Here is a 22,587-nt window from a genome sequence, read left to right as displayed (position 1 = left end):
TGATTTTGAGGAGATGAAAGAAAATGCTTGGATCACAATTTCTGAGTTGTTCAATGAAGTAAGTGAAAAATTGTTAAACTTTAATTTTTTGTTTATAACAACCGGAACTGTGAACACTTATTCCTAATTATTAACTACTTACATAAAGTAATAAGTTCATATAATAACCAATTTAAATTTCTTATTTTTTTAAGTATTTAATTTAATTTTAGGTTGTAATAGAAAAACAGAAAGGTAAATATTTTATACAATATTAACTTTACAATTATAATATTTTAGATTTGAAATTGCCAACTTTATTAACTAAGTAAAACTTATTGTGTTTACAATATAGACTCCTTAAGTTGACTTTGTCTGGTTTAAAATATTGTTAATGATATAAAATATAAATATCTAACTAATACCACCTAGTGAGTATCTAATGGACTGACTCTTGATTAGTTTAAGTTAAACAAAATATTATCACCAAATTTTAATTACAAAATACCCAGATATTTCTTCTGAGTTTGGTCTCCTAGATTTAAAAGATCGATTCCTTGGTTTGCGCCGACCTTTTGACCTTGAGAGTCATGTGACCTTGGACAGTGGTCATGCAAGCATGACCAGTTCTCATCCAAGAGTGATTGCTTCTACGGCAACCAAAACAGTGAAAAGAAGGCAAATTGGTAAATCAATAAAAGTTAAGTTTTTGTGAAATGTTTTATGAGAACAACTTTAACAACTTTCTTTTAATTATTAGGATTGGAAGTAACATCCAAGGATCTGGAGGAACTGTTTGCTTCAGGAGGTTGGTTATTTGTGTTATGTGTTTAATGTAGGTTTGTGTCTAACATAGTCAAAATGCTTATGGTGTTGTTTTAAACTTGCTGGGTTAGATTCCTACATTCAAATTTACTCAAAAATATTATATAAATATTAACATGTTAAAATTTTGATTCACACATACACAATATCGACTGTGATTTCACAATTAGTTTTATAAACAATTATATTTAATGGAAGCAGAGTATTTTCGTGTTGGGCCAACTTTCATAAGTGTTAGCAAACAAAAAGTTAAAAAAAACAACTTTTATTCTCGTTATATTGCAATAAAGTTATAAGGCAGGGCATATAAAGTGTACCCTACAATCAATTTTTGCTTGTCACCATAGAATATAAGGCAAACTTGTGTTATTTTTTAATTTTAATAAGATACACCAATTTAAAATTATATTTTAAAAATGTTGCAAAAATAAATAATAAAATGTCTGTTATTTTATTAACACTAAGCGCTTGGGGCTTGTTTTTATTAAATGAGCTATCACCGTATAATAACATTAAAAAATAAATAAAAAAATTAAGTGGAACAAAATAATTTGAAAGTTAAATTTATTAAAGTATCAATCTGGAACAAGTTAAAGAGTAAAAGTAACGACAAAACCATTCTCCAATATGAGCAAAAATACAAGTTTGGTGTGACCTTTGACCTCCTTCCAAAGCTGACCTCATATTATGTCGCCTGTTTGATGACCAACCAATATGACAAAGCCATGCAAGCCAAGAACGAGGTTTCTTTTCTGATTCAAAGCAACATCCAAGTTAGTGCTGAGCAAGTTAAGTTGTTTGCTGACCATCTTGAAGGTAAGGAGAAATATCTGGAGTCAATCTTGTTCTACAGTGCAGCTAGTGGGTTGTATGGTCTTGGTAGTAAAGTGCTCAACCAATCTGTTGGTGGGATAGCACAGTGTGTGGGTGGTATGTATAATTGTGTTGACAAAATAAAAGATGGAAACATGAGAAGTGTCATCCAACATCACGTGACACCACTCATGCAAGAAATGAAAGAGATCGTCCACAACGACACACAATCTGATGTGAAGGTGAGATGTGAAGTGGAAGCCAGGTGTTTATATTACATAGCTGGGTATGAATATTGGTCCGATGTTGATACCACCCAAACATGTCAGCAAGCAGTGAAGTTGATGGAGGATGTTCTGGGATCTTCAGCAAATGAGTATTGGATTTATGGATCCCACTTGTACTTGCTTGGTGTATGGTATCTCGAAAAAGCTCAACCATCCGAGGCAGAAGGTTATTATGTGAGGGCATTGGAGGCTCACAAGAATGCCAAAGATATGAGTAATGAAGATAAAAGCAGGTGGATTAAAATATGTGAAGAGGAACTTGTTAAAGTTCAGGGTTTAATCAAGTAATAAATTTGTTGTAAACTTATAGTTGATTTGAAATTAATTTCAGTTTTTAGTTTAAATCTATTTAAATTACTTATAATTATCAATGTTATTGTTAGGCAAATTATATTTTTATTAAATCAAGATTTCTGTATTTTCAGTTTAATTGTTTATTGTCAACAACTTAACATTATAATATTTGCCTTATTGTTGTTTAAGTTAATTGTGCCTGTTATAACCAATCAAATTGGATGTTTTATGCAATTCTTGTGAGTTTAAAGTTTAATTTTTGCCAAATTAACATCTTGTATCTCAGCAATAAATTATAATCATGAGTTATTGTGGTTATGACATCACAAACACTTCAGTATGACCCAATAATGAGTCCCCCTTATAATAAGTGTTTGCCAAAGGAAGATCATAGGACTGCTAGGGGGGGTACGGTAGCAAGCTTTCCCGGAAATTTTTTTGAAATAAGGTGCCTAAATCACTCCATTTAAGACCCTCGAACTATTTTAAAGGACAGTTTCTTATTTTATTTAATTTTAAAAATTTTGCCATTTTTTAAAACAAAACCACTGAAAAAATTTATATTAGGTCTGACATTGTGAATATTTTATCTATGACATCACAATTGGTTCGGATATATATATCAGTTATTTTAATACTCGCTTTCTGTTATAATGTAATTTCTTTGTTACCGGAGAATTTAAATTTTGCAGTACATGTAATGACAAATCTGTAAACGTTTACCCCCCCTCCTCTCTACAAAAAAATAAAAAACTCTCCGGTTCTCGGTGACTTGCAAAAATGGCAACATTACGACTTGCAAAAAAAAAAAAAAAAAAACTTGCAAAAATGGCAACATTAAAAATTTTTGACCGTGGTTGCCATGGTACCCATTGGACCCCACGTGGCTACGCCACTGGCATCACACTAAAAGAAAAGAGCAAAACAACCAAGGTCATTCTCCAAGGACAAACTTTATTATGTGATATTTTATTCATTTGTTACAAAAGTTTGTTTCAGTTCATTTATTGCCTGTTATTATAAATATCAGACTGTATTCTGCACAATTACCCAGGAAACCAAGCTGGACAATAAGAGAATTGTGACATCACTTACACCATAACTTATAACACAAACACAATGACTTTATTTAACAAAACCAAAATCCCTTAAAATATTTAAATGTTGATAAAAATTTTTACAGATTAAGTTTAAATTTAAGTCCAGGAGCAGCTTTATAATGAAACGAACCGGTCCAAATTTGTTCAAAAGTGTCTTTGAATTGACCTTCACCCTGCAACTTTGACCCCTCAAAGTTACCATGGTAACAACAGCCGTCAGGCCATGTGTATTGTCCATTACCCTGGTAACTGTTCTGGTCAAACGATCCCTCGTAAACAGCCCCGCTCGGAAATATCAACTTTCCGTTGCCTTGCATTTTATCGTTATCCCAACTCCCCTTGTAAGTTATTCCTTTTGTTGTGGTTAAAGTTCCGAGCCCTTGTCGAATTATGATGTTGTCTGAGTTCTTCACAAACTCGCCGATGTATCGGTCGTTGTTAGGGAAAATAAATTCCCCACTTTCGTTGCTAGGGGTTTCGACATTTTCTTCGGATTTTAATTTTGGGCTTTTTCGACCCATTCCTAATTTGTTTAAATATTTCACCTAAAAAACTCAATATTGTTAGGATTCTTTCACTTGATTATTTTTTACAATTTATTCAATAGCAACTGGTCCATTTAACCATCGAGGTTTTATTTCAACAAAAAATTGGTGTAATTATGTTTGCCTGGGGTTTTTCTAGACTCTAAGTTTAACATCAGACATAATATCTTATTTAACAGTTTAATAAAACAATTTTATTGAGTCTAGAATATCAATTATTACAATAAGTAAAGTTTTCTTTTTTTAGAAATACAAAGTATTAGTAGCAACATATTAAAATGTTAATTATTTTTTATTTTTTTTAACAAATTAATTTTTTTATAAATCGTTTCACTACAAATTTAATGTTGATGTTGTCATAGAAACTACGCCACCAAACGACAATTTTTTTCAAATTATTTTTTGATAGGTGAAGCTGAAACATTCTATTAGAACAAATTTTAAACATATTTTTATACTTTTATAGTGAGACCTTATTTAAAAAAAAAATTTAAACATTTGAGAACAAACTTTTTATTTTTACTTTCAGTAATTTCTATTGCCGACAGCACGATTCGATGTCCTTCATACTATGACGTCACAGTCTGAATTGTTCGTCATGGCGATACGACGCTATGTAGTGTCGAGTTTCGTGTAGTTGGATAAGTGTTTTTAGCTTTAGGTTCTATTTCATTTGTTTTATAAACACAGAAGACAAAGCGAACTCTTTGCTAAGTCGAATTAATTCCAACATTTAATTTAAACCATAAACATTCTTTGAGGACATTTAATTAAAAGAATATTCAGCGATGTTTAATTAGATTTTAGTAATTTGTTTCAGGATTAGGTCTAGAATTTTTAATTGTAAATTTGTTTATGATGTCACCGGCGTGATTGTGATGTCATAACATGACGAGTTCTGTTCCATTGTCTTTACTTGCCAAAGGAATTGGCCAGGTAATTAATTATTTTAATTAATAAATTATATATTTTTGCTTGCTTTTGTCACAATAAAAGATAGGTTTTACTTAAAACGGACTTGGTGTTTGGTAAAGGGGAATTAAGTCTAAAACCACAGTGTTAATTTTTCCATAATTTCTTTTTTATGTTTTTAAAATTTTGTTCGATTAAAATAATTGTGAAATCATATTTAAATGTCTATGATAAACTCTTAACTAATTTTTGAGTAAAACGAGATAATGAATTGTTCCAAGGTTTCCAAAAATGGCCATGAAAGATTGGATGTCTTTCTAGAAGCTGAGGATTATTACAATCTAGAATCTAAATATCAACGATATCAGAAAGTAATAATTTGACTTTTATCATATATTTAAAGAAAACTTTTTAGAAATAAACTGGCAGCATGGTATAGTGGTCGAACACTTTCTACACAACATGAGGTCCTAAGTTTGATCCCCAGTAATCTTATGCTGTGGCGCCCTTGAGTAAGGCAGCATAAATGTCGGGCATTTATAATCAATAATATTCCAAACTGTCACAGGCAACTCAAAACTGGGTCAGGGTAACTGATGTTACTCTATGTTTAAGTCGTGCATTCGACTTTCCCACATCAGGGATAAAAATAAATCTATAAAAATGTTTTTTTTCTTCATACTTTTTTAACTTTTAGCTTTCGAACATAAAAAATGCTGGACCTGCTGATACTGTGGTGCCCTCTACTGGTAAGAAAAATGTGGTTCCACTTCACAAAACCTTTATAACTCGAAAAGGTTTGAAAATTATATTTTAGTATAAATTTAAGCATTTTATTTTTGTTTTATGATATTATTAAACAATTTGTAAAAAGGCAATTGACATGGTGTGGTGGTCACTTAAAAATACCTAATAAATTTCTAGGTTTAATCTTAATTACTAAAGTGTTGTTGTTTTTTAAAGTTACGCAACTTTTTGCTCGTCTCTGCTAAGTTAGTATATTTTATTCAAAATCATAAATACCTCCAAGTATCAAAGTCAACTTGAGACTAGGTTAGGGTAACAAATGTTACTCTATGTTGAAGCTGTAGATTTGGTCTTCCACATTGAGGATAAATAGTGTAAAAAAATATAATTTATTTTTAAACTACATTACAAATTATTTTCAATATTTTGTTGATCTTCAGGAGCTTTGTTGTTATTTGCTGAAGAGCTTGCAAACAAAACAAATGAGGAAGAGAACAAGAAAGAAAATAAAAAGAAAAAGGCAATATTTATTGATAGTATTTAACAATAGTTAAACTTAAGTTATGTATTAACTTGTTTTGTATTAACTGCAAAACAAAATATTTGATATAAATATAAATTCAATGGTCAATATTTCGCAGAATGAAGAAAGTTATGAAATTGAGGATCCGAGTTTAAAAACTTGCCATGATCTAAGTTGGGCAATCCTTAACTATGGAACAAAACCTGTTTATAGAAAAAGAGGTTTGTATTAAATAAATAATCTGTTCTCCAGTTGTTCATAGATTATATTTGTTGAAGGAGATGAGCTGTACTTGAGGTTTCTTCACGACACAAACGGAGCGTTCTCAGGAAGGAGAATACGACCGGGGTTCAGTCCAAAAAGATATATTTCAACCTGGTCCAAATACTGGGATGATGGTAAGCACTTTTACTTGTGCTAATAAATTGGTAGGCACTTTTACTTGTGCTAATATACTGCTAGGTACTTTCTGCTATTTGTCTATGAGAGTTTCTTTACTTTTTTTTATTTTTTTTAGGAGTTCTGCAGAAACTGAGAACAAACGGATTAATCTCGGATAAAACTTTATTCCGACAGAATCCCTTAATGCCGCACTTGTACAAAAATGTAACTTATAATTTATCCTCAATTCCACCTCCATATCGGGTCACAAAGAACATGTTACTTGCCCCGGGAGCTGTTCCTTCTTATGAGTTTTACAGGTTTATCCTCAATGTGGGAGATATTGATTACTTTTCTAAGCTTTTATATACTAAAAAACCTTTTTATAACTTTTACTACAAAAACGTTTTAATTTTTAGAGTAAAGATGCCGTCTGTTTCAAACTTTGAGGCGCTAGAGAGCGAGAGTAAAGCTCCACCCCCCTCAGAATCAGAGGCAGTCAACAACAATATGTTAGGGGGGGTCAACAGGGGTGTTTTGGGGGGGATTCAAGCTGTAAAATATCATGAAACTGGTGAGATCCAGGAGGTTTTGTACGCTGATCTAAGACCCCAAGAGAAACAACAGGTTTCAAATTTGATTTCAACAAAGGATTTAAATTTATTTTTAAATAAATAATTTTATTTAACTTTTACAAAATTATTTGGGTTGAAACTTGTGAATTAAATTCATTTTTAGATTTTGGCTGAGCTGCTGATAGCTGCTCATGAGCACCAACAAAATATCAGGGAAACGCTGAACCTCGTAATCTCACAGAATCGACCACTAGGTGGTGCAAGAAACAATGGGTCAAGTGAGGCTTCGAGTGAATTAATGGCAGACATGCACCGAGCTATTGCTGTGAGTTTATTATTTTTAGTTTAAATTATTTTAGAATGTCGTTGTTTTGAATAAAATTATAATTCTAGAACTTGGTTGAATCTCCGGTTCGACAACAAATGAAAGAAAGACAAAAACTTCTCGCTGAGCAAGAAGAGAGGGAACTTGAGAAGAGAAAAAGGCATGAAGCAAGAGAGGGAGAGAAAAAGAAGAGAAGGTTGGAGAAAAAATTAAGAAAAAGGGAAATCTCTGAGAATAAAGAGAAGAAAATTGTAGAAGAAAAAGTTTCAGAAGTTCCAGTTGTCATGGTAATTAATTTATTTTAATTTAAATAATTATTTTAACACAAATTTAAGAATAAAGAAATATAAATAGTTTTACTTTTAGGAAAAAGAAACTCCTAAAGTTGACAAAAAAGATCAAGAAAGAAGAGAAAAAGAGGAAAGAAGGGCAAAAAGGAGAGAGGAACGTGAAAAAAGAAAGAAAGAAAAGGAGGATAAATTAAAAGAATTAGAAAAAAAGGTTTCAATATCAAATTTGATTTATCCTTAATGTGGGAACTTCACAACCCTAACTTAGAGTAACATTTGTTACCTCAACCCAGTCTTGAGTTGACTTTGTCAGTTTTAAGTGTCGGCTCAGTAGGAGTTCATACTGATTATAGTGCCTTACTTAAGGGCGCTACAGCATAATAGCAGTGGGGATTGAACCCACGACCTCATGTGGTGTAGCAAGTGTTCTTACTACAACACCACGCTGCCAGTTTATAATTGCCCCATATTTATTCTGTTATTTTCTTTTTGACTTAGCAGCAGTAAGTGCTGTTAACACTGTACATGAGAATGCTAACCAACAAATAATTTTTTTCTGCAGGAAAAACAGGAAGTTGAAGAATTAAAGAAAGAAAGGTAAAAATGATTGCTTTAAAAATAAATTAAATTTTTATTAAAAACTTTATTTTTGTAGGCCCCCATTTCGGGATGAACCCCGACAAGTTGAGGATAAAGTGGAAAAGAAGAAACATCGACATCGAAAGCACAAGGATGAAAAAGGTTAATTTTTGTTTAAATATTTTTATTTATAAATTATTTAATTTAGAATATGTTTGTTCAGCTGAAAGAAAAGAGGAAACGAAGTTGGAAAGGTTTGTACAAGTTTGTTAAGGTTTTGTTTTTAAATAATACTTAAATTTTATGATTAATTTCTAGACAATCTCCCAAACCTCAGCCTTCGATTGAGGATAAATCTAAACACAGGTAGGTTATATGATGTCTATGTTGTTTATGGCAATATTTTTAATTTTATGATTTTTAGAAAGAGTCGACGTCGCGATAAAGTTGTGGTCGAATCCAGCGTACCAGGTTAACAACTTATTTCTTTTCACTTTAAACATGTTTTGGTCTCTATTGTTGTTTGTAGTCACAACATTTGCAATTATGACATCACAATAGTACTATTGTAACTTATACAACAAGTTAAGAACAATGTTCTATTGTGATATCATCAATTGAACTGAACAATTGAACATGTGTTGTTGTATTGTGTTAAATGTTAAATTCTTTAAATAAATTTTTGTGTGTTCAGGTTATGACATTATAAAAAAAGGCGAAGTCATTAATAGTGATGTCATAGACCAAACTTATGTAATAGTTTCCCCTCAAAATGGAATTACAGAAATTAAGGTAAATTTTAATTAAGAAAAAAATTAAAAACTAATTAAAAAATTAACAAAAAACAATAAAATAACCAAATTAGAACAAACTTATTTTTAATTAATTAATTAACAAACTAACAGCGCCCTCGCGACCCCCGGAGTTCAATTCCTACTCAAGCCCCCGCCAACACCCCGGCTACAAGGGGAAAACCCCCGAAGGTGGGTTTAATAAATTCTAAGTCATTATCTCCTGTAGCATCATTATTGTGCTGTCATTATGATGTCACTTTATTTAATTTTCTGAATTAAGAAATTTATTTGAAATGTTTTCCGTATAATAACTTTTTACCGTTAGTAGATAAAAGTTTTTATTTTTGATTGAAGGTCGAATATGAGGAAGTTTTAATAAAACGTCGAGAAAGTCATGCTTCAACGATCTCAGAGGTTGATGATGTCATATCACCACGACAACAAAAATCTGCTTCATCTTCTGCATCTGGACCCAAACAGGTTTGTGATGTCATAATATTAGTACGAACTTGTATAAAAGTTGTTTAAATATTTTTAGAAGTTATTTAGTCCCATGCTACCTGGGGATGAAATTGTTCCTCAAAATTCCAGTTTTTATGGTGGTTCCATGCCAATTACAAGCAACCTGGGTAAGTGGGATAACTGTGTATAGTGGTTGTTATGATGTCATAACTGTGTACAGTAGTTGTGATGTCATAACTGTGTATAGTTGTTGTGATGTCATAACTGTGTATAGTTGTTATGATGTCATAACTGTGTACAGTAGTTGTGATGTCAAAACGTTGTATAGCTGTTATGATGTCATAACTGTACTGTGTACAGTAGTTGTGATGTCATAACTGTGTATAGTAGTTGTGATGTCATAACTGTGTATAGTAGTTGTGATGTCATAACTGTGTATAGTTGTTGTGTTGTCATAACTGTGTATAGTAGTTGTGATGTCATAACTGTGTATAGTTGTTGTGTTGTCATAACTGTGTATAGTGGTTGTGATGTCATAACTGTGTATAGTAGTTGTGATGTCATAACTGTGTATAGTAGTTGTGATGTCATAACTGTGTACAGTAGTTGTGATGTCATAACTGTGTATAGTTGTTGTGTTGTCATAACTGTGTATAGTAGTTGTGATGTCATAACTGTGTATAGTTGTTGTGATGTCATAACTGTGTATAGTAGTTGTGATGTCATAACTGTGTATAGTTGTTGTGATGTCATAACTGTGTATAGTTGTTGTGTTGTCATAACTGTGTATAGTAGTTGTGATGTCATAACTGTGTATAGTTGTTGTGTTGTCATAACTGTGTATAGTAGTTGTGATGTCATAACTGTGTATAGTTGTTGTGATGTCATAACTGTGTATAGTTGTTGTGATGTCATAACTGTGTATAGTTGTTGTGATGTCACAACTGTGTATAGTAGTTGTGATGCCATAACTGTGTATAGTTGTTGTGATGTCATAACTGTACTGTGTACAGTAGTTGTGATGTCATAACTGTGTATAGTTGTTGTGATGTCATAACTGTACTGTGTACAGTAGTTGTGATATCGTAACTGTGTATAGTAGTTGTGATGTCATAACTGTGTATAGTTGTTGTGATGTCATAACTGTGTATAGTGGTTGTGATGTCATAACTGTGTATAGTAGTTGTGATGTCATAACTATGTATAGTTGTTGTGATGTCACAACTGTGTACAGTAGTTGTGATATCATAACTGTGTATAGTGGTTGTGATGTCATAACTTGTTTTTAGTCACAACCCTTATCTCTAAAACAAATTTTTTTTCAAACAGTGAAACAAACTTTATCGGACAAAGTTTCAATTTTGTCAGCTAGCCAGGAATCAGGGAGTGTTCACAGTATCAAGGTAGGGTCGATTAGTAATCAGGGTGGGTATAGTGGGGGTCAAAACATCCAGCAGGGAGGTTCAGTCAAACCATCTCCTAGAAGCAGCATTGTTCAGGTAAAAACATTTCAATTTTCGAGCACCTGACATTTGTGTGTTGAGTTTGGTTAAGATTTTCTTTTTGTATAAATCTGTAATTTTTTTGATTTTTAGCAAATGTCCGGCATTCAGGTTCCTGTGATTGGAATTGAACCCGCAACCCCACTCCACCCCCAGAAACAAGTTACCCCTCAACCTCCTTCTCTTAAATCTCTTCTTCCCCCTTCTTCTCCAAGGAGTGACCACTCTCTTAGAAGCTTGAGGAGGTCAAGCAAAGGGTCAGGGGGTCAAAGGTCAAATAATGAAAGTGAAAGGTCATTGAATCAAAGTGAAAAGTCATACGATCAAAGTAAGGGGTCAAGAAGTCATAGTGAAAAGTCAATGGGTGCAAGGTCACAAGGTGAAAGGTCACAGGGTGATAGGTCGAATAAAGGAAGTCGAAGGTCAAGTGATCAAGGGTCGCAAAAGTCAAATGAAAGAAAATTACCCCAACGAGACGGTTTGTTAAATGTTTTATTATTTTACAAAAGATCAAGTGTTAGTAACAGTAATTTATTGTTAGATGGTGATGACTCGGACCAAAGCGACCAATCAGAATTCTCAAAATCAAGTGAGCAATCAAAATCAACCAAGCATGAAGTTGCATCAAAATCTAGTCAAACTGTTTCTTCAAAATCAAAAAGTAAATATTTAGTTAAACATTAATAATTTGTAGTTGTAGAATAGATAGCTGTCATATTCCCAAAAACCATTTTAATAAAAACCAGCACCTCAAAAAAAAAACACAATAAGGCATTTATATCAACCTTCCCCCACTATCGCTCTATTCTAGACAAATGCTTTTAAATTTCTAAATAAATTTTAAATACTTTTCAAAAACCTTTTTATTTGGTCAATTTGGTAAAGTGGTTTTTGGTTAGCGGCTAATACCTTGTAGAACTGCTTTTTATAACTTTTAGAAACATTTCATGGAATTGTAATTTTATCATTTTAAGAATCATCTTTTACTGGAAGTTTTAACGAAGAAATAGAAGCAAATTATTCCGGTAATTTCTTCACATTTTTCATGCTAGCACCTTTAGTGTAGTTTTAGTTTAATAGATTAAATTATTTTTGTACAAAATATGTTTTTATTCTTGGTTGTGTGGGCACCAGACATCACCACATGAGGTTATTGGTTTGATCCTCACCGCTGACATGTTATAAAAATGTAATGTTTTTTTAGGTTTAAAAGGAGTCAAAGGACCTGGAAGTCAATCCTCATCATCTTTTCTAAAATCTTCGACTTTATCCTCTAAAAGCAAGGGTGGGCGCGGAAGTGTGCCACATGCCATGAAATTAGCGGCTGCGGCTTCACTTAAAATGCCCGATGGGGAGGTGGTCAACCTTAGTGGATCTCTAGCACACTCTAGTGTCAAGGAAATTAGTGATAGCGAGAGCATATCTTCAGATCTTTCGAAAAGTAAGAAGTTGGATAGTTAGATTTAAAGTAATTTAAATGTTTTTCTGATGTTTTGTATTTTCAGCTTCAACTGAGAGTGTGAAATCCCCTGAGCCAGTGTTGCCAGATTTGAATGATTATCCCAAAACACCAGTGAAAAGGTATTTAACTTGTTTAAATATTCTGCGACAATTTTTCAATTAATTTTGTTAAATTTTAGTTCAAAATCTTCTCGGCGAGTTTCCTTCCAAGATCAACCAACTAAAGTTGATGATGTCATCAGTGATGATGTCACAGATGGGGAGGAAGCAACATCACAAGATGACATAGTGACATCACAAACAAATGAGAGTGAGACGGAAGAGAGTGAAGAAGAAGGCAATGATTGGCCGATGGTAGTTCCGGAAAAGGTTTGATGATGTCATAATATATAGGGTTGAAAAATATTTGGTATTTAACTTTAACATAACTTTAATGTTTTTAATAAAAAAACTTATGACATCACAATTTTAAGGTTGCCTCAGTGGTGACATCAAGTGGAGATTCTCGACCAATCTCGAGTCGATCTGAAAAGTTAACAGCACATGCTCAAAAGGTTTAAAAGTTTCTATTTAGGTTTAAGCCTTATAAATTGTTGATTATGACATCACATTTTGTATAAATCATTGATTATGACATCACATCTTGTATAACTGTTGATTATGACATCACATTTTGTATAAATTTTTGATTATGACATCACATCTTGTATAACTGTTGATTATGACATCACATCTTGTATAACTGTTGATTATGACATCATATCTTGTATAACTGTTGATTATGACATTACATTTTGTATAACTGTTGATTATGACATCACAGCTTGTATAAGTTGTTAATTATGACATCACATCTTGTATAAATCATTGATTATAGCATCACAGCTTGTATAAATTGTTAATTATGACATCACAGGTTGCAGCCAAGGTTGTAAGGAGTGGACGGAGCAGCGGTCTGGAGGATGATGCAAGTGAGGCTGCAAGTCTTTGGAATGAGGAGATTGAGGATGAGGAATCAGAGGAGAAGGAGGAGACGGAGGATAGCTGGGGGGTAAGTTGGGGTTAAAAGTTTCGGGGAGCTGGTGTAAATGTAAAAATGGAAATGGGGTAATTAAGGGTAAAGAAACTACCTGTCAAGTTAAAAATTGGGGGCTCAGAGAACTAATAGGGGTAAGAAGATATTGTAGGGAGTTAGAGCACAGAAAGTGGGTTATTAAGGGGTAATTAGGGTATTTTATAAGAATACATTTTCAAACTTTTTTGTGATTTTCAGAAACAAGCGGAAGCTGTTAAAGTTCTGGAAGAGAAAGCTGTGAGTTGAATGTTTATAACTTGTTGTTAGGGAAGAAATTAAATTGTGTTTATTTTATGACGTCACAGTTACAACCGAGTGAACCAAGCATAAAAGAAGAAATTGTGATCAAAAAAGAAAAAGAAATAAAACCAAGAGTGAAGGTTGTAACTAAGAAAACACCCTCCATGCAATCAAGTTCGTCCGAGTCAGCTATATCTTCTGCTCAGGTTTGTGACGTCATATTTAATCGTTTATCCTAGAACTTTTAGTGGTTGAAAATTTCTTTCTTCTTTGGTTGACCGTAATGTTTTAACTTATTAATGTGACTGAAACGTCACTAAGTAGTATAATGACGTCATACAGGAGTCGTTTGTGCACGAGATACAGAGAAAAGCGTCGGACCTGGGCATCGAACCCGAGGAGCTTCACTTTGAAGCTGACGTTATAAACAAAGTTGAAAATTCGACAATCAAGGCTGAAGACGTCGTCGTTGTGCACGATAAAAATGCTGGAAAACATGTCGGTAGGTGGCGTAGAAACAATAAAGCATTGTTACGCATTGTGAACAACAATGTGGTGCACTGTGGTATTTCTTTTAGCATTGTTAGCTTTTAAACAATAAATTTGATTATTTGATAACATCGAAATTTGTTAAAGTTCGATCGCGCCGAAGTTCGATGACCGCGAGTTCCGTCCTAACTTCAACAAGTGGGGAGACGGAAGCACAACAACAACAACATCCAAAACAACAACAACAACAAATTAAACAACCCGTTAAGCAAGTTTCCAAGCAGAAGATTGTGGTCGAAGTTCCTGACGTAAGTTGTCTGTTTGTAGAAACATTTGTGAAGAGTTTAATCCACTTTGTTGTTGAATACAGAGTCCAAAGCACTGGGTTCAAATCCCACTACTGGCAAGTTGTAAATTAATTATTTTTGTGCCTTCACAGCAATCAGCTGGTGCAAGTCGCGCTTCATCGGTTACCACGTCAGTGACATCATCATCACGTGACAGTAGCGTGTCGCCCGAGCGACGACGACCCTCGATTCAAGGTGATCAAACAGGCGTGCAACTTGATTATGACGTCACAAATTACGAAAGTAAACTGGGCGATCCAAAACCAGTTGAACCGACGATCCAGAAAGGACCTCGAGTTGAACCCGAAAAGTTAAAGAAACAAGAGGTTCGTTCATTGTAAACAAGTCGTGTTTGTGACGTCATTGTAACGAACGTGATTATGACGTTATTGTAATGACCTGTGTTTGTCTCTTATTTAAAATAACTTAATTTTTGTTTCTGGCAGACTTCTTCTGCAAAAGAGTCGAAAAGCAAACCAGTCACGTCGACACAAAAACATGTGACGTCACTTAATAAAACCGTGACGTCATTAAAAGCTCAACCGGACGCTGAATCCATCAAGTCTGATCGGTCCTCGACCAAGGTGTCAAGTAAGGGAAAGCCCCATGGAAAAAATCAACCTAAAAAGAAAGGAGGGAAGTTGAGTGAAAAGAACAGAAATGAGGATAAAGTGAGGGAGGAGGATCAGCAATCGGAAGACTCAAAACTTGGGGTTCGTATTTGTTGAGAAAAAAATTTGAAAAAAAACAATTTTTGATTTTAAAATATTTTTTGTTAGAAATCAAAACCAGAAAAGAAAAAGAAAACTTCTAAAGTTGAAGCAAAAACTAAAGATGACGTCAGCAGGGATGACGTAAAGTCTTCATCTCCTGAGAAACGAGCGGTAAAGTCCCCAGGTATGACGTATTAATGACGTAATGGTCTTTAGTGACCATTTTATCCGCCAGTCGATTTTGTTTAAAGTTTTTGTTAAAATTTTTTTCTGTTGAAAGCAACTTCGTTTTTGGCGGGAAAAGCAAAAGAGACCCCGAAACCCAGCGACTTGAAAGGGGCTTCCCCTGTTGAGAAAGCAGAATCCGAGGTCTCGATCCCCAAGAAGAAGAATGAGAAAACAAAGAAGAAGGTAGTTTCACGCTTGACTTAGTATAGTACCGAAAACGACTTTTTTGAATATTTCAGGAACCTGTGACCCAGGTCGAAGTTGACTCGGAACCAAAACCTAAAAAATCCCCCTCGCCTCACAAAGAGGATCAACTTATCGAGGATAAAAGTGAAGATAAACAGGGAGAGTCGGAAGACGAAGAGGACGATCTTCCACCTCTACCCGCCGAATCGTGAGTTAACTACGTCACAGTTATGTTGTTTTGATGATTTTATAATAATGTGATTTGCAGACCGGAGGACAATTACCTTTTCGTGAGGACGGAAGACACCCCTGAGCCTGAACCCACCAAAGTCGTGACCCCGCCCCCGGTTATGGATGAACTTAAATCTGTGACGTCAGAGATAACCGAGGTACGTCACTTCGAATATGTGTAAAGGTTAGGTTAACTGTGACGTCAAATTATGCATAGATGACGGAGAATACAGAAACGTCATCGCAAGCTTTGTTGGCTGCGCAAGAAGAGGAAGCGGACCGTGAAGCAAAGAAGGCGGCAAAGTTGGAGAGAGAACAGAAGAGAGCCATTCAAGCGGAAAAGAGAAAGGCTGAGGTCGAGAGAAAGCGAAGGGAAAAAGAGGAGCAAATAAGGAAGGAGAAAGAAGAGCAAGAACGAAGAGAACAAATGAAGTATGACGTAGCTGTTTATATAGAGTGTGACGTCATTTAACCGCATTTTTCACAGGGATGCACTGGATCAAGAGAGGAGGAACAGAGAGGAGGCAACGAAATTAAAGAAGGAGGAAGCTGAGAAAGCGAAGTTGAGAGAAAAAGAAGAAGAAGAATTAAGAGAGAGGAGACTCAAGCAACAGAAAGAAAGAGAAAAGAAACAAGAGGTATGACGTCATAGTTGTGGTGTGAGTCTGTTTTGTGACGTGAGACTGCCACAGTCCTATGACAAAAATTTTTATTATTTGTGACGTCATAGGAGGAGTACAAACGAAAGTTGGAGGAAGTTGCTAAGAGAAAGAAAGAGGAGGAAATGAAGAGAAGAGAGCTCGCCAGGATCAAAGCGGAGGAGGAGGAACAGAAGAGAAAGGAGGTTTGTGACGTCACTTCGACCTTGGTTGTTTTTTTCATGGTGGTGCATTCGAGTTAATTTTTGATGCAAATGACGTCAACAGGAGGAAGAGTTGATGGCTCAGATGGAGGACAGCGAACGTCAAGCTTACGAGGAGCGGAAACGAGTGGAAGAGGAGGAGAAGCGGATTCGAGACGAGGAGAGGCGGAGGAGAGAGGAAGAAGAAGCGCGGAAAGCGATGGAACTAGCCAGAGTAGAAGCCATTATTAGAGCAAAGTAAGTATTATGATGCTCTTCTGTGACGTAGTTGACGTTTTAATGAAACTTGTTACGTCATAGACAACAAGCAGAGTTGGAGGAGAAGTTGAGATTTGTGCGCGAGTTCTTCCTGGAGGCGAACGGCTTGGATCAAACTCAAAACGTCAACCGAGGATTCATCTTCTCCTACTTTGAACTTATGCAAATGCTTGGCCTGGATGTCGTCATCGAGTGATGACGTCACGTTCTCTTACTGATGTCTTCTGTTATGTACATAAAATTTCTATAAAGATGACGTCATTAATTTTAATAGTTCCAGAATTTTTTACCTAGATTTTTCAGTGTTCAGAGAGTCATGCAATTAATAAAAACTTTTTACTGTATTTTGTTTATGACGTCACATTTACTCGAGTAAAACCCATCGAAGATGTCACTAAGTGTTGTGACGTCACCAAACTATTGCGAGGTTATTGGAGTTCAAATATTTATTACTTGTGCGAGTTTTTACGTCGAAACTAAAAGTTTGATTAATTTTGTGAGTTCGGGTCACGTGATGACGGGTAGTGACGTAATTGTTACGTATGTATATTGGAAACAAAATAATTGGAGTCGTAAGTTAAATATTTTTGCAATTAAAAAATTTGTTTCCGCCCGGGCTCGAACCGGGGACCTTTCGCGTGTGAGGCGAACGTGATAACCACTACACTACGAAAACCACGCTGGTAAGGTCGCGAAACCCGCTATTTCAAGCCGAAAGGAAGTTGTTTCTATGACGTAATAAATATAATGTGTTGAAATCATTCAACCTTTACAAATTTATTGTAAATTAATTAAGGTTTTCTGATTGTATTCGGTTGTTAATTATTGTAGTACTTTAATTGGTAATTATTAATTAACTAAAATATATTTAAATATCAATTGCCCGATGTATTTTTAAGTTAAAAAGGTTTTTTAAGTTTGTAACAAAAGCACAAAACTGCGAATTGTTTACTACCTTGAACGAATAATGTAGGCCAAGAATGCGGCCTCGTTCGAACTTACGCGCAGACGCCTCTTTCAGGAGAATAAAGAAACAAAGGAAATGCCGAAATGTCGCGCGCTCTATTCACACTACATCATGAACCGAACTGATCCCCGCTACACACACAACGGTTCATGCGGGTTATTGTGTTAAAGTATACACGCTGTGGATGAATCGGTGTGAACGCAGCCTAGCCTAAATTTAGATTATTTTTCTTCGATCGTAGTCTGACCCAGATAGTCGCCGTTGAACTATTACATAGTGAGGTTGGTAGGAATTGTTAACATTTGTTCGTTTGTGATGTCATGGTTTTGTTATTGTTAGCTAAACTAGGTAATCGGGTCGACTTTGTTATAAACTTGTTACGTAACAGACGTTAATAATAGACGAATATGTAGTTAAAAGTTAAGTTAGCAAAACTAAATAGAGCAGCAGGTCATGAAGGTTTGTAGACTTTATGGAGGGACAAATTATATTTGGTGAACACGAATTTAAATCTCATTTGCTTTCAGCTTTTAATTATTGTTTGTAATTTGTAAGTCAGTCAGTTGTCAGAAATCAATTGGAACTAGTAACTAGCGCTTATTTTGTCACATTATGGTAGTGTGTCGTCATAACGATATGCTGTAAAATACTTGTTTGTGATTGGTTGTTATGTAAGGGGCGGGTAAACAAACATTAGGGCAAAATCTTTTTTATATCTTCAACTTTAAAATATTTAAATTTTTTGACAGAAATTTAACATTTTTGATAATTTTGTTTTCTCGTTTTTTAAAACTAATTCTTGTTTTGTTTATCTAGGGTGTTGCTCATATTCAAAATATTATTATTATAAACATTACTTGTGACGTCATAACGATGAGTGCCGACGTCATCAACCATAATTCGACATCGAAGTTAGTTTCCAAAATGGCGGAAAATAAGAAAAGAAAAGTTCGAAGTAAAAGTAAACCTGGTAAAACTTTTATTAATAACTTGTTGAAACCGCCATTTTATTTCTTAATAAAAATGTTGGAATTTGATAGAAAATGTTGGTATAACAAATCTTAAATAATTTATAACTCTTCAAATTTTACTTTAAAAGTGTTTTTTATTCGAGTACAAAGTTTGTTAAACTTTTCTCAAAGTTTTTTATTTTTTCTTGGAACTTAATTTATAAGCAAGGCTTTAAGTATTTTTGTTGATTTTTTAAAATTGTTTAAAGTTTTATTTTTAAGCAAAATTTAGCGAAATTAATTTTTTATCAAAAAATTTTCGGTTCTAAGCTGTTTTAGTTTTAAATAAGTTCAATAATTCAACCTTGAAATTTGTAACTTAACTGTAAATAAGTTTAGTAACTTGTAAGAGAATATTTTTAAACAATATTTTTATAAAGGTAACACTTTGACTTCTATTGGAATGTTGTGTAAAGTTTGCGGGGATAAAGCATCAGGCCTTCACTACGGCGTATACTCATGCGAAGGATGCAAGGTTTGTGACGTCATAATTTGACCCATTAACGTAAAAACATATATCACAACAAATGTTGTTTTAGGGGTTCTTTCGACGGACAATCAACCAGACAATTCAGTACAGAAGCTGTGTACTACATGGTAATTGTGACGTCACAAAAATGAGTCGAAATCGCTGTCAAACTTGTCGTTTTACAAAATGTTTGGTTGTTGGTATGTCAAAAGATGGTAAGTATGGTTATTATAACTGGTGTATGGTTATTATGACTGGTAAATGGTTATTATAACTGGTGAATATATTTAAACTGGTGTGTAGTTAATTTTATGTTTTGTAAATATTTAAAAATTCAATCCAACAAACCTTTTTTTGTTGTTTTTGTAGCTGTCAAATATGGAAGGATACCTAAGAAGGTGAAAGCTCGCTTGATTGCCGATCGAATACAAGAACAAAGGTACATTTGTGACGTCATAATCAACTAGGTGGTGCTGCTTTATTAATATAAACCTTGTTTTCTCTTTCATAGACAAGAGGCTATGGAAGAATGTGACGTCAATTACTCGTCATCAAGTGACAATATATCATTTGGTGACGTCACCATGACACCACCTTCTAATGACATCACTGGTTCCTCCATAGATGATAAAAGTTCGATTATGTTCACATCGGTTGGTAAAAACTGTGACAAGAATGGTTGTAACTCCTGCAAACACCATTCTGATAAAAATATGGTTTCGCCTTCATTTAAAGATAAACCTGTGGTTTATCACAAAAAAGACCACGACACAAAAGACCATCTTCATCAACCACACGACCATTCTTACAAATCAAAGGACGGTAATGGGTATTTAAAGGTTCATTCGTTCCATAAAAGTAACCATTTTAATCATCTTCGAGTACCAGTTGCAGAAGACTTCTCTAAAACACAAAACAAAACCATTCAATCATTAAAGCAAACCAACGACAACCAGCGATGTACAGGCGACCTAAAAAACACAAAGCCAGCATTCTATGACGTCACTATAAAACATGAAAAGTCACCACGTCACACAGAGTCGTTGGGCATGGATAGAAAACGCCAAAGTGACGTCACAATTACAAGATCTCCACCAAAACTTTTGTGTGTTACGCCAGTTCGAGAACCGCACATTTCCCATGACAGTGACGTCATTTATCGTCGTTATCTCAACAATGACGTCATTATTCATCGAGAAGATCCAGCCTATCTGACTTCGTTTCCATGGTTACGTTGCGATGAAGCAATAAATCTTAGTATGACATCACAATCGTATCTGACATCACAATTCACACCGCGTATGGCACCAGCATACCTTAATACGTCATTAGTTCAACCTCCACGTGGCAGTTATTTGGGCTCTCGACAACAACGTCACGACTCTACGTCATCGGATTCGTTACGTCATCGATCGTCATCGTCACCTGACAGCGGCTGTGCGGAGACTATTGAAATGGACTTCGACCAATCAAATTACTCGGAAATAATCAAAGAAAAAGAAGTAAATTTCTGGCAAAATTAAAAAAAATTAACTAAAAAAAATTAACTAAAAATTTAAAGTAACTTAATTAATTGTTAATGTAAATTAAATAATTAATTGTCATTTTTTTAGATTGTTCTTCAAGTTCTACAAAGTTACCGAAGTAGTTTCAGAAGCGGGAATCCCCCGTTCTTTCTGTCTAATCTCGCGGTAAGTCACGTTTCCTATATGACGTAACATTGAACTCGATTCATCCTTTGTTCTCGACCAATGAGAACTCAGTACGGATCGCGTGTTTCGCGGAATTGCTCGAGGCTTTCGAGTTCTAGAATTCTTTTCGCGACAATTAATTTAAAATATTTGACCCAATTTACGTTCGTGGCGTTCGAGCTAAATTTTAAATTAAAAACTTTTTTTTTAAGTTTGCGACAATTCAATTTAATTTTTTTTGTTTAATTTCTAAATTTTTATATTCTCAGATTCGTCATTTCCGTTCTATCTACGATGACGTCACAGAAATAAAGAACAACGATTGGTTGAACGTTTTCTTTGAATCAGCGATCCGTGACGTGGTCGATTTTGCTCGAAAAATTCCAGGGTTTCCAAATATATTTGAGAATGATCAAGTTTTGCTGCTAAAGTGTGGCTCGTTTGAGGTTTGTAACGTCACATTTAAATATGACGTATTACACGTCATAGATTTAACGTCAACTTATTTTATAGGTTCTATTTGTACGAATGACGTCATCTTACGACAAATTAACGAAATCGGTTTTATTAAATGGCAACACCCGTTTTACAAAGTACGAATTGCAAGACAATGGTAAATTGGATTTTCTTACTTTTAAAAAAATTTAAAAACTTCTTTTTTAACAATTTTTTCACGCAGACGAGTTCGGGAAAGTTTTGTTCGATTTTATTGAACGATTTTGGGAGCTCGGGCTGAACGAAATCCAACTTGCTTTATTCTCCGCCCTTATACTGATCGCCCCTGGTGGGTACATGTGCTTGTCAGTTTATTCTCAATTAGGAAATTGTAACTCGTTCTAAATTAACTCAAATATTTATTTTTAGACCGACCTAACTTAGTGCGTGTTGAAGTGATCGAAAAATTACATAACCAGATCTTGAACGCCCTCTGCTGGTCGATTTTTCACGAAAATAATGGTCATGTGGTGTCTCTGGCTAAACTTTTGACTAAGCTTGCTGAGTTGCGATCCCTAAGTTCTATCTATACTAACCTTTCTTAAACGTCATAATCACTTCTTTGTGACGTTTTATTTATTATTTATCCCAGTATTAAATGCTCGATTGTCAGAAGAATTTGCAACCATTTTAACAATGATGCCGTCTGCGTAAGCCTCGTTGACTAGAATATTTAATATTCATCTTTGCTAGGGTCAGCATAACTTATAAACTGTTGTGCAAATTTGTTGTATTTGGTTTAACATTGTCCTTCTTTTAATCTTGTTCATTAAGTTCCAAGTGCCCCTCTTTAAAGTTCATATTTATTTAGTTGGTACGATGAGATTGTAGCGCCACCTAATTACACTTTATCACAAATATATTTCAGAGATTATATTTGGTTTTTCTTTTTGTTTGTGTTGTATTTATATTACATGAAGGTAACAAAAAAT

At 34.4% G+C, this 22,587-nt stretch overlaps 4 protein-coding genes and 1 non-coding gene across 5 annotated transcripts; 3 read left to right on the top strand and 2 right to left on the bottom strand.

Moving 5' to 3' along the window:
* The first annotated feature begins 13 nt into the window (after positions 1 to 13).
* Positions 14 to 2,192, top strand: LOC145744040 (uncharacterized). The gene is made up of 5 exons (XM_082562133.1): positions 14 to 58; positions 213 to 234; positions 492 to 665; positions 740 to 787; positions 1,378 to 2,192. The coding sequence occupies exons 1-5, from the start codon at positions 14 to 16 to the stop codon at positions 2,190 to 2,192; spliced, it is 1,104 nt and encodes a 367-aa protein (XP_082418259.1).
* A 966-nt stretch (positions 2,193 to 3,158) lies between these two features.
* On the bottom strand, positions 3,159 to 3,839 carry LOC145743288 (uncharacterized). Its single transcript, XM_082561211.1, has one exon. The coding sequence runs from the start codon at positions 3,817 to 3,819 to the stop codon at positions 3,376 to 3,378; it is 444 nt and encodes a 147-aa protein (XP_082417337.1). The 5' UTR covers positions 3,820 to 3,839; the 3' UTR covers positions 3,159 to 3,375.
* Positions 3,840 to 4,639: 800 nt separating this feature from the next.
* Positions 4,640 to 17,367, top strand: LOC145741846 (uncharacterized). The gene is made up of 44 exons (XM_082559511.1): positions 4,640 to 4,779; positions 5,037 to 5,126; positions 5,453 to 5,552; positions 5,943 to 6,022; positions 6,144 to 6,246; positions 6,304 to 6,423; positions 6,543 to 6,726; positions 6,826 to 7,033; positions 7,145 to 7,306; positions 7,375 to 7,593; positions 7,673 to 7,807; positions 8,159 to 8,193; positions 8,252 to 8,337; positions 8,399 to 8,429; positions 8,494 to 8,541; positions 8,600 to 8,646; positions 8,870 to 8,967; positions 9,081 to 9,158; positions 9,324 to 9,449; positions 9,508 to 9,598; positions 10,761 to 10,930; positions 11,027 to 11,411; positions 11,475 to 11,594; positions 11,908 to 11,958; positions 12,138 to 12,374; positions 12,439 to 12,514; positions 12,574 to 12,763; positions 12,868 to 12,948; positions 13,311 to 13,445; positions 13,668 to 13,706; positions 13,775 to 13,915; positions 14,052 to 14,211; positions 14,346 to 14,506; positions 14,638 to 14,871; positions 14,992 to 15,258; positions 15,325 to 15,442; positions 15,539 to 15,669; positions 15,726 to 15,880; positions 15,941 to 16,061; positions 16,121 to 16,335; positions 16,391 to 16,541; positions 16,634 to 16,747; positions 16,830 to 17,002; positions 17,066 to 17,367. Exons 1-44 carry the CDS (start codon positions 4,732 to 4,734, stop codon positions 17,217 to 17,219), a joined length of 5,868 nt encoding a protein of 1,955 aa, XP_082415637.1. The 5' UTR covers positions 4,640 to 4,731; the 3' UTR covers positions 17,220 to 17,367.
* Positions 17,368 to 17,626: 259 nt separating this feature from the next.
* Positions 17,627 to 17,699, bottom strand: Trnav-cac (transfer RNA valine (anticodon CAC)). Its single transcript has one exon. It is a non-coding gene; the product is annotated as a tRNA-Val (tRNA).
* Positions 17,700 to 17,737: 38 nt separating this feature from the next.
* LOC145741847 (nuclear receptor subfamily 1 group D member 2-like) lies at positions 17,738 to 22,548 on the top strand. The gene is made up of 10 exons (XM_082559512.1): positions 17,738 to 18,960; positions 19,381 to 19,475; positions 19,540 to 19,684; positions 19,839 to 19,908; positions 19,981 to 20,971; positions 21,083 to 21,160; positions 21,430 to 21,606; positions 21,674 to 21,773; positions 21,840 to 21,944; positions 22,025 to 22,548. Exons 1-10 carry the CDS (start codon positions 18,864 to 18,866, stop codon positions 22,198 to 22,200), a joined length of 2,034 nt encoding a protein of 677 aa, XP_082415638.1. The 5' UTR covers positions 17,738 to 18,863; the 3' UTR covers positions 22,201 to 22,548.
* Positions 22,549 to 22,587: the final 39 nt, after the last annotated feature.

The sequence above is a fragment of the Corella eumyota genome, chromosome 2, assembly GCF_963082875.1.
Source record: "Corella eumyota chromosome 2, kaCorEumy4.1, whole genome shotgun sequence".
Classification (NCBI taxonomy): Eukaryota; Metazoa; Chordata; class Ascidiacea; order Phlebobranchia; family Corellidae; genus Corella; species Corella eumyota.
The sequence above is the reverse complement of the archived record's forward strand: the minus strand, read 5'-3'. Positions and strand labels throughout refer to the sequence as shown.

Excerpts from the sequence above, each read along its gene's own strand:
- LOC145744040 (XM_082562133.1), top strand. The coding sequence starts at position 14 with ATGAAAGAAAATGCTTGGATCACAATTTCTGAGTTGTTCAATGAA. Across the intron at positions 59-212 it reads TTTCTGAGTTGTTCAATGAA|GTTGTAATAGAAAAACAGAA; the intron begins GTAAGTGAAAAA and ends ATTTAATTTTAG. Across the intron at positions 788-1,377 it reads GGAACTGTTTGCTTCAGGAG|TATCAATCTGGAACAAGTTA; the intron begins GTTGGTTATTTG and ends AATTTATTAAAG.
- LOC145743288 (XM_082561211.1), bottom strand. The coding sequence starts at position 3,819 with ATGGGTCGAAAAAGCCCAAAATTAAAATCCGAAGAAAATGTCGAAACC.
- LOC145741846 (XM_082559511.1), top strand. The coding sequence starts at position 4,732 with ATGACGAGTTCTGTTCCATTGTCTTTACTTGCCAAAGGAATTGGCCAG. Across the intron at positions 8,194-8,251 it reads GAAGAATTAAAGAAAGAAAG|GCCCCCATTTCGGGATGAAC; the intron begins GTAAAAATGATT and ends TTATTTTTGTAG. Across the intron at positions 9,450-9,507 it reads CTGCATCTGGACCCAAACAG|AAGTTATTTAGTCCCATGCT; the intron begins GTTTGTGATGTC and ends AAATATTTTTAG.
- LOC145741847 (XM_082559512.1), top strand. The coding sequence starts at position 18,864 with ATGAGTGCCGACGTCATCAACCATAATTCGACATCGAAGTTAGTTTCC. Across the intron at positions 19,476-19,539 it reads ACTCATGCGAAGGATGCAAG|GGGTTCTTTCGACGGACAAT; the intron begins GTTTGTGACGTC and ends ATGTTGTTTTAG. Across the intron at positions 19,909-19,980 it reads GATCGAATACAAGAACAAAG|ACAAGAGGCTATGGAAGAAT; the intron begins GTACATTTGTGA and ends TCTCTTTCATAG.